The sequence below is a fragment of the Leptonychotes weddellii genome, chromosome 12, assembly GCF_054177405.1.
Source record: "Leptonychotes weddellii isolate Sample4059 chromosome 12, ASM5417740v2, whole genome shotgun sequence".
Classification (NCBI taxonomy): Eukaryota; Metazoa; Chordata; class Mammalia; order Carnivora; family Phocidae; genus Leptonychotes; species Leptonychotes weddellii.
In genome coordinates this window covers 37662044-37672025 of record NC_138380.1, presented here as the reverse complement: position 1 = coordinate 37672025, position 9982 = coordinate 37662044, and the positions used below count along the sequence as shown (strand labels likewise).

The 9982-nt window shown below is 39.7% G+C and overlaps 1 protein-coding gene across 6 annotated transcripts in view; it reads left to right on the top strand.

The window, feature by feature from the left end:
• The window catches only part of LOC115941206 (uncharacterized), a 76304-nt gene that overhangs the window by 55397 nt on the left and 10925 nt on the right, over window positions 1-9982 (top strand). For 2 of the 6 annotated variants that reach the window (XR_014139208.1, XR_014139204.1), the window contains exon 3: window positions 525-609. Coding sequence is in view for 1 of the 6 variants with exons in the window: in XM_081800282.1 (XP_081656408.1) it covers window positions 579-609; window positions 4645-4666 (53 nt within the window). In the remaining 5 variants the exon portion in view is untranslated. Of the gene's footprint in view, window positions 1-524; window positions 653-4644; window positions 5414-9982 lie in introns of those variants that run through there. The other 4 variants (XR_014139211.1, XM_081800282.1, XR_014139210.1 and 1 more) reach the window with 4 other exon arrangements.

The following is a 9982-nucleotide window of genomic DNA, read 5'->3' as shown; positions in this document are numbered from 1 at the left end:
GGGCGCCTGGGTGGCTCAGTCGTTAAGCGTCTGCCTTCGGCTCAGGTCATGATCCCAGGGTCCTGGGATCGAGCCCCGCATCGGGCTCCCTGCTCAGCGGGAAGCCTGCTTCTCCCTCTCCCACTCCCCCTGCTTGTGTTCCTGCTCTCGCTGTGTCTCTCTCTCTGTCAAATAAATAAATAAAATCTTAAGAAAAATTAAAAAAAAATGTTCATTTATATATTCAATCAGACAAACAGGTCCCTTTGGGAGCACACAAATACAATCTGAAAGTAGTTCAGTTTACCAACTGAGGGGCAAAGGTGAAGTCTTCATTGTCTTTTATCTTTTTTGTAATAGGTGATCAATAAATATAGTTGAGTTGAATCATTAAGTTAAAAACATCTATGCCCATTTTGAAGAACACAATCTGAAAGCAAATTACCAAATGTAATGAATATATGAATTATACTTTGAACCCCTTCTCTGCTTTTCAGTTGTGAGATTAAAATGCTTACCAAGTCTAACTTGTTAATTTTTACCAGTCCCAATAGTCCCTGGAGGAAAGGAGTCACGATGAGTATCCTTCCATTTTACAGACGTGAGAACTGAAGAACAAGGCATGAGTCGGTGAGTCAGAGTCAGCATACAATGATGTGAAACTGGAACAGAAGAGGCAGAAATGCAGCCCAGAATCTACTTTGGGGCTCCTTTCCTATCTCCTTGCCCCCTCTGGCTATATAGCAACTTAGGAAGCCCTGGCATTGCACTCTGGTACAACAGGAGAAACATCCCCCTACCCATCAGAGGAGCAGAACAAGGAGGCAGATCCTTGGAGTGGGTCAGGACAGGCATTCTGCTTAGTCCCTCTACCATGTGTCCCCCTCCACTTGCACGCTCCAGTGCCTACCTAATTCAGCGCTCAGCTTGACCCCTAGTGAACTCTGGCCGAATGAAAGAATGAATGATAACTTGCGACTCCCATTTTGGTGTTGGAACCATTAATTCAGTATTTCTTAAAATGGTATGGTCGGCCCCCTCGGAAGAGGAAACAAAAAGCCCCCCCCCCCCCGCCCCGCCACCACATCACTTATCTGCAATTGAAGACTGCAGACGCTTAATGAAAAAAATTTCATGCTCCAGGTTGACAAGGGACCCTATGCCTTTGGTTCTAGTGATGCCTTTTTCTAATTAAACAAATACCTAAGTAAATTAATAAACACAAATACCATGTATGAGGAAGGGTCTTCATTATGTTATAAAGTGAGGAAGCTCTAAGACAGTGCATCCACTGGACTACCTGCTTTTAAATGCATTATCTGGTTTGATCTTCACAGAAGCTTTTCGAGATGAGTGGTCTTTTTTGTTGTTGTTGTTGTTCCTTTTGTTAGATAAGGAAACTGAGAGAAGTTGGGTAACTTACCCAGAATCACCCAGCTTGCAAAGGAGGATTTAAAACCTATTCAGTTTGGATCCAGAGCCTGACATCTCACTCCCTCTCTCTGGTTCTTGCTCCCACTTCGGCTTCTTTACTCCTTTCTGCCTTCTCTTTCTTCTCTTTCTCTCTCTCTTCCTCTCTCCCCCTCCTTCTCTCCATCTGTGTCTTTCTCTGTCTCTCTCTCCCTTTTCTACCACATATATTTATCTATGCATAGCTTTTCTCACACTCTCCAAGAGACCCAGAATTTAGAGAAGTGTCATCGTCAGCGTGCCTTGCCAGTCCCGGATTAAAAGGCCAAGCAGGATGTCTGATATTCCATCCACCAGGCCACTGCCTAAGGTCACTACCCAGCTGCTGGGCACAGCCTAGACTCAGAGACTGCCTGGGCTGGGGCTGTCCACGCATTTTATACTTGGATTGGAAAAAGGCAATTATTAATTTTAGAAGCAGTGTTTAGAAGTGGCTGTCACTTAAATTTTGTCAACTAATTTGTATAAACATGTGCTATCAATATAAATAATTTGCATCAGAGGTTTGCTTAGGTTCTTCTGTAGGAACACTCTTCATGCTCCAGAAATCGTGAAGATCAAAAGATTAGCCAAGCACCAGTTAAACTTCTTCCTTGGATGCAGCACATACATCCGTACTTCTATTAGCTCACATTTTGAGTAGTGCCTCTGTACCAAAAAAACCCCACATGCTAAGATTTTACATACATGATCTTATTTCACCAGGCCTTTTAAGGGTTAAACAATAGCCCAGTTGTCACTCCGGAGTATGTGGCTGAGCCAGCTCTCCAACAGAGGTGGGCCGCCTGTCAGGGCCTGAGCTCTCAGCACTTCTGCCCCCAGTGACAAGCCCTGGGCCATCTCTGCAGAAGACAAAGATGAAAATAGCCTAGCAAGGCACTTGGAATCCAGTAGCAAAGATTTTTAAAGCTTCACAAGTATAATAATAAAGAGCAGAACACAGTCTACTATCGTCTTCTGGGCCCAACAGGTACGGAGTAGTAAGGATTTCTGAAAAAGAACAAACCTTTCCTTTGCGTGCAATGCTTTTTTAAAGAGCTTGGAGAAAAGAGGAAACCACAGATCATGCTCTGAGACAGGCTGCCTTCCAAACATCACAATTACTTCTGTGGAAAAGCAGAGCTAAGACCGGGGGTTGGGGGGTGGGTGGTGCGGGGGTTAAAGTCCAGAAAGCCAGTGGCCTGAAATGGGTTTAAAACTTCTGTGCATCTGGAGATAAAAGAGGCAGAAGGGCCAGGAAAGATGAGAGTTAATGACCCACATGGCAGTCACCCCCGATACTGGCTCGCGGTGGCTCTTACCATCAGAATAGCGCAGACACTGAGCATTTAAGAATTAGCCGCTGACACTGGAAGGCCTTTGAAGGCCAAGACTTTTTCTTGTTTATTTTACTTTGCTATAAATCATTTACTTCATACTGTAGTTCTTAGGGTAGGACACCCTGTATTAATTTGTGACCATTATCGAGTTGAGAGAAAACCCAGAGTTTGTATACAAAAGAAAAAAAAGAATTCCCCAAATTGTCTTCTTTAGATGCATGGCTGTGTGGGGGAGAATCAATGCCAAGATTCATTTTTGAAGCATTGTCTAAACTCCAAAAGTTTTAAAATGATTCCAAACCCCAGTCACATTGGCAAGGGAATGGTCTCCCCCACTGAAATTCTACTTTTCATAAGGTCTATCCATTTTGACTTTAAAACATATTTAAACATTTTTAAAAGATTGCAGAGGTAAGGAGTTCAGTAGTTTGGTGGGAGAATCACAACAATGTGACCCTCTTCAACACATGTTCGTCAGGGACTCTGTTTTTTCAATACAAAGGCACTTATTCTACTAACTCATTTTCTGCCCTCAATCCTCTCTCTTAGTTGGGATGCTGCATGGAATGGTAAAAAAGCTGTAATGCAGCCATTCCTCAGGAAAAAAAATCAGTTTGTTTCTACTACATTCGCCCTTTAAGGGTTATCTGATTGCAATTATCTTTCTAAAAAAAAAAAAATCTTGCTGGAACTTGCAAAGTTCTAACAGAAATTGGAATGAAGCAGTCAGGCAACGGCAAGTCCAGGAGGGGAAAAAAAACAGCGAGTCCGGACTTTGAAAAGTATTTACATACATTCCAGCACATTCCAAGCACATAAAGGATAAACTGAACAGGGAAAGGCATTCCATGCCCCAAATTGAGTCTTAGTCAAAGAAACACTTTATGTTACTGCTACATGTAGAGAAACAGAGCAGAAATTGTAGGCCCAGAGGAAGTGTTTGTGGAAGATTCTGAGGGAGAAGGACAAACATACACCAAGTAGATGCTTCCCATAAGGACATGCTTTGCAATTTGAGCATTTTTGAGCTTGCAATGGAATTTTAAAGCCATCCAGAAACAACAGATGTTTGAACCCAAATGATCCAACTTCATGATGCCAAAATTAGGGCTCTGAAGAGCAACTTAGAATTTTAACATATGAAGAACCACGTCAGTAACTCTTCTCCAGGCAACAGTTGAAAGAGATTTATTCTGTGGCTTGCTCACCCTACCCTTTTATCTGTGCCCATTTATATTCTCAGTGAGAAAAATTTCTGTCAAATGGAAATATTAGTAACTGAAATGTAAGCCTCTTTTCTAGGTCTGACTTGGATCTCCTTTCTCCTTTGAGCACTCTGCCTCTAAACTGAATTATGAAACCAGGAGGAGGACCCTTCTGAACATTACTTATCCCTAAACTTTCACATACGAAAACCAATAACACGTTTTGGTTGAACCTACACAGCACAGAATTATCTAGCTAATGTCGTCCTTGTAAGAGCCAAATCAGGTATTTCGAGCAAGCAAACAAGAACCAACCAACACCAACTCCCACTGACAATAAATAAGCAAACTGCACTTTACAAGCTACTTTTTTCCCCAGAGTAAATAGGTAACAGATAAAGGCCGAATCCCTCTTTACTTGGTTTGAAGGATAGATCAGGTTGGTTCAATTCCAAAACAAGGTTGTTTCTTGATTAGCTCGAAAGGTTAACTCCCACCACCACCCTCGTCTTGAGGATAAACAAACGAATGTAACTTAGACATCAAATCACTTTATTCAGCTTTCAAAGAAACGTCTTATACATCTCGTTTATCAAATAAACTTCCCAGCAAGGTAGCAAGGTTTATTGGTTTCCAGAAGGATGTTAACATAAAGATGTTTCTTCTTTCAGCCACGTAAATACTGCAAAATAGCGCCCATGAGAAGAAAGTGGCAGTATGGTCCTGGTTCTAAAAGGGAGCCAGGAACTCAAACTATAACTGCATTTTAAAAATAGCACAGCAGTGATGATTATAATTTAGCTCCGCAGCACATAAGCGTGGTATGAACAGGAAATGGGAGTACATCTTCTGAGCCTGATAAGGTTCTCTAATGTAAGACATATGCTCTGTTTCTTAGCTGGAGAGCTAGGCCGAGGCAGAAAGAAGAAAAGCATACATGTTTTGGGTTCATATATGAAACCAAAGATCAAACTTATCAACCTTGGAAGATTTTTTTTTTTAAATTCCTATTGAATTAAGTGATGAAGTCAAGAAATGTGCAGTGTGGATTCAAATGAGAAAAAAAATACCTTTATTAGAAAAATTAAAATTTGAAGTAACTTCCAGAGGAAAATTAACTGAGTGAGCTACTGTCTCAGGGCGGCCTCTGCCAAGCAGAACCACTCCTCAGAGAAGTCACTGTTAATCCAGGGAACATTCCTGATAAAAGAATCTCCATGGGCTATGAAAGGTCAAAGTTGAATTCACTAAGCACTGTATGTCTTAAGACCATTCTACAATATTAATAATTATTCCTAATTCTTTTTTTTTTTTTAAGATTTTATTTATTTATTTGAGACAGAGAGAATGAGAGGGAGGAGGGTCAGAGGGAGAAGCAGACTCCCTGCCGAGCAGGGAGCCGGATGCGGGACTCGATCCCGGGACTCCAGGATCATGACCTGAGCCGAAGGCAGTCGCTTAACCAACTGAGCCACCCAGGCGCCCTAATTATTCCTAATTCTTAAGACAAAGTAGGAATGTGGCAAAATGCCCTTGAGATTGCTTTTATATTCTAGGAAGGAACTGGTGGTTTAGGTGGTTCCAGATTAGTGTTTTAGAGTAAGGATCATATAGTGCAACACGGCTCAGCATTGGTTGCATGACAATACATAAAAATCCAGACGGACTCATCACATCTCCCAATTTTATAGTCCATATCAGGGACAATGAAAAGGAGCTGATATCCATGCCTATCATCAAAATACAAATTGGATTTATTATCCCTTGACACAGATGATTGTAAGGAAAACTTGTAACATCTGGAAAAGAAATCAAAAAAGTAGTTTAGTTTCTAGGCTCTCCTCCTTTACAAACAGAAAGCAAGGGAGATTTTCCTTGTTATTCAGAATAAGAATAAGTTCACTCATTCAACAAGTATTTGTTAAGTGTCTCCTATGCATGACGCACTGTTGTGATTGCCAGGGATATGACAGTGGGAAAGACAGACAAGGAGCTTATGTTCTAGTAGGAATGTCAGTCAATAAATACATAAAGAAGAGAACTTCGAGGGTAATTAATGCTATTGAGGGAATGAAAGGGTGATGTGTAGAGAAAAACAGAATAGGTGGGAACCACTTTAAGATGGTCAAGGAAAAGTTTGCTTCAGCTGAGGCCTGAATAATGAGAAGAAGCCAAATTGATGGATATACAGGAGAATGTACTAAGGGTAGAAGTGAAAGCTGGTGCAAAGGTTCTGTGGTTGGAACAAGCTTGACTTCTTCAAGGAACAGAAAAAAAGCCAATGAGGTCAGAACATGGTGATTGATGGGGAGAGGGGAAGCGATGAGGCTAGAGAGGTAGTGAGGGCTAGGTTATATAGGACCTGTTGTATCTTGGTAAGAGGTTTGGATTTCTTTTAAAGAACAATGAGAAGTCATTGGAGAATTTTATGTGACTTTGATCTGATTTTTATGTTTTTTTAATTATAAAATATTTCAGGCATCCAAGAATGTATAGATAACAATAAAATGAATACCTTGAGAAATTGTGTTCTTGAAATCCCCATGTTACCCTTCTCTACCTTATTCCCTTCCCTTTCCTCTCTACCTTATTCACACCCCTTTCTGGGGCATGTGGGTGGCTCCGTCGGTTAAGCCACTGATTCTTGATTTCGGTTCAGGTCATGATCTCAGGGTCGGGAAATGGAGCCCTCCATTGGGCTCTGTGTTGGGAGTGGAGCCTGCTTGAAATTCTCCCTCTCCCTCTCCCTCTGGTCCTCCCCCTTACCCCCCACCACGTACTTGCATGTTCTCTCTCTCTCTCTCTGAAAAAAAAAAAAAAAGATAACCTTATTCTGAATTTTATGTTCATAATTCCCACACATATTTTTGTGCTTTTAACACATACACACATACATATCCATAAATAATATATGTGACACTGCCTTACATTTTTTATTGAGATATAATTGACATTGCATATTTTAAAACTTGATATGAATGGTACCAAACTGTACACATTCTTCTACAATTTGCTTTTTTCCCCCTCTAAATATTTTTTTGAGATTTATCCAGGCTGATATGGAGAGTTCTTATTCATTAATTTTTAATGACTATTTAGTGTTTTCTTATATTAAAAAACCACAATTTATCCATTCTTTGGTTAATGGGCATTTCTGTTGTTTTCAATGTTTCTGTTTCTGTTCAATGTTTCTCTTCACATCTCCCTGGGCAGGCAATAGAATATAGAGAGACAAGAGTGGAAACCCAAAACCCATTTGGAAGACTCATTGGTAGCACACCAGTGGTGACTAGCTATATGATGAGGTGAAGAGAAATGGAGAAATTTGGTATATGTTTTGAAGATGTGACTGATTAGACTTGCAGATGGCTTTGACAGGGAGGAGGGGTTGCTGAGAAAAGGTGAGAAATTGAGGATGCCTCCTGACTTTGGGTCCTCAGCAATTTTCAAGGCACCAAGTGGCCCAAATCTTGGCACTTTAAAAGGTACCAAGTGATGTGAAACTTTAATTTCTTAAGGTTACTAAAAATCTTATTTATAGTGCCTTATAATACACAGTATTTGGCATGTCATAAAATTTTGATGAATAAATAGGCAATTGAATGAATAACAGACTTTACAATTGGTTCTCTAGGGTACATTGAGATTACACTAAGATTTAGTTACATGACAATCTCGAGTATTTTCAGATGAAATGAAATGATGCTGGGTTTTGTTAAAATAATTGAAAGGGGAATGTGTGTGTTTGGGGATTATTAATGAAATGAGATTGGCTTTATGTCGAACATTTTCAAAGCTGAGTGATAGGCATATGGGGGTTGCACTTTTGTGAATGGTTGAAAAATTCTAAGAAAACAAATTTTCGCTCTCTTCCCATCAAGGTAAGAATTGCCCCAATATGGCTCTTCAAATAAACATCCAAATAATAACCACTCCACATGAACAGGTTGTCAGAGAATTCAAGAAGTCCAGTCAAAGTTCTTAACCTCTTCAAGTTTACAAAGTTCATGAGTAGCTGATGAAACATGTGGACACTTTTCCAGAAAAAAAATTCACATATACACAATTTCATATTTTTAAATTAAAATTTTATGTTTTATTTTTTCTATGTTTAATAGTCATACCATAAGATTTTATTTTATTTTATTTTATTTTATTTTATTTTATTTTATTTTATTTTATTTTATTTTATTTAAGGTTCTTTTGGAGAAATGGTTAACTCCAGCACTGGGGCAGGAAAAATACAAGGTGAATCTGGAGCATCTTGTGATACCAAAAAAGTAAGGGAGTGCTCAAAAAACAAAGGCAGCATATCAAAAGGACATAGGCGCCAACCAGAAAGAGCTCCCAGTGGTCAAAGCTGAAACAATCTGAGCAAAAAAAATAAATAACAATAGCGTTGGATTATAATCCATAGAATTAAATAAATATCCATGAATCATACTGATATGAACAAATAATTAAATTTAAAAATAGATGGGAAAGAAGAGACAGTCTATCTCACATAAAAATCCCAATTAATAGGGGCGCCTGGGTGGCTCAGTCGTTAAGCGTCTGCCTTTGGCTCAGGTCATGATCCCGGAGTCCCGGGATAAAGCCCTACCTTGGGATCCCCACTCAGTGGGGAATGTTTCTCCCTCTCCCTCTCCCCCTGCTTGTGATCCTGCTCTCACTGTGTCTCTCTCCGTCAAATAAATAAATAAAATCTTTAAAAAAAAAATCCCAATTAATAAGTATGGAAGAAATGAGAAAAATAGAAAACCAAAAACGGAACACCATAGTAGTATTTGTTGCAAGCAAGATCATCAATGGATGCTAAAATCAATGGAATAGAAAAACAATATTTTCATAATCTCAAAGTGTCTCCCCAAATATTTAATTACAAAGGTAAAAACATTAACTTTACAGTAGAGAAACCTGGCAAATAGCCCCCTAAACATGTGATGGGAATGAACAGCACTAGTAATAAGATGTCATCATCGTGAACTCCTGGATTATGATGTCTTGCAAAGGCCACGTCTTTTCTGTGTATTCTGGTAAAAAAAAATGCCATAAACTTAATTTAATCATGAGAAAACAGCAGACATAGCAAAATTGAAGCACATTCTGCAAAAAGCTAACTAGTAACTCTTCAAAAGTACTGAAGTAGCAAAAGACAAGGAGAGACTGGGGAACGGTCCACATTGTTGGAGAATAAGGAGACCGGACGGTTAAATGCAATGTGAAACCCTGGATGGGGACCATAGAAAAGGGTGTTAGGGAAAACAGGGTAATCCAAATAAAGTCTGTAGATTAGTTAGTAATGGCTTTACGCCGGTGTTAATTTCTTAGTTTTGATCATTGTACCATGGTCATATAAAACGTTAATGTTGGGGTGCCTGGGTGGCTAGGTCAGCGAAGCGTCTGTCTCTTGATTTTGGCTCAGGTCATGATGTCGGGGTCATTAGATCGAGCCCTGCGTGGGGCTCTGTGCTGGGCTTAAGATTCTCCTTCTGGCTCTCCCATTCCCCCCCCTACACAAATGCTCTCTCTCTCCTCATACTACCTTCCCCCGTACCTAACGCTGCTATCACTTGTATCATTATTTACTCACTATTTCTTTAAAATTGACCCCATTTATTTTAAACTTAAAAAGCAATAATTAAACAAAATAATAAGCTCTTCTACAGGGTCCTCAGGACAGGGATGTTTGTTTTATCCACTGATGTACCACAAGTTCATTGAATAGTGGCTGGCACACATTAGGTACTCAATAAGCACTTGTGGAAGGAATAAATTAAAACCTTTACAACACAACTGTAAATGGAAAGCCAGCATCATTTGCCAGGAATAGAAAGTAATCTTCAAAATAAATACAATACAAATAACACAGTATTATTAAATGCTGTTGCTTCCTGAATGCTTTGAACCTGAAGCCTAATATCTCTATTTTTTTAAGATTTTATTTATCCACTTGACAGAGAGAGAGAGAGAGATCATGAGCAGGGGGAGTGGCAGGCAGAGGGAGAG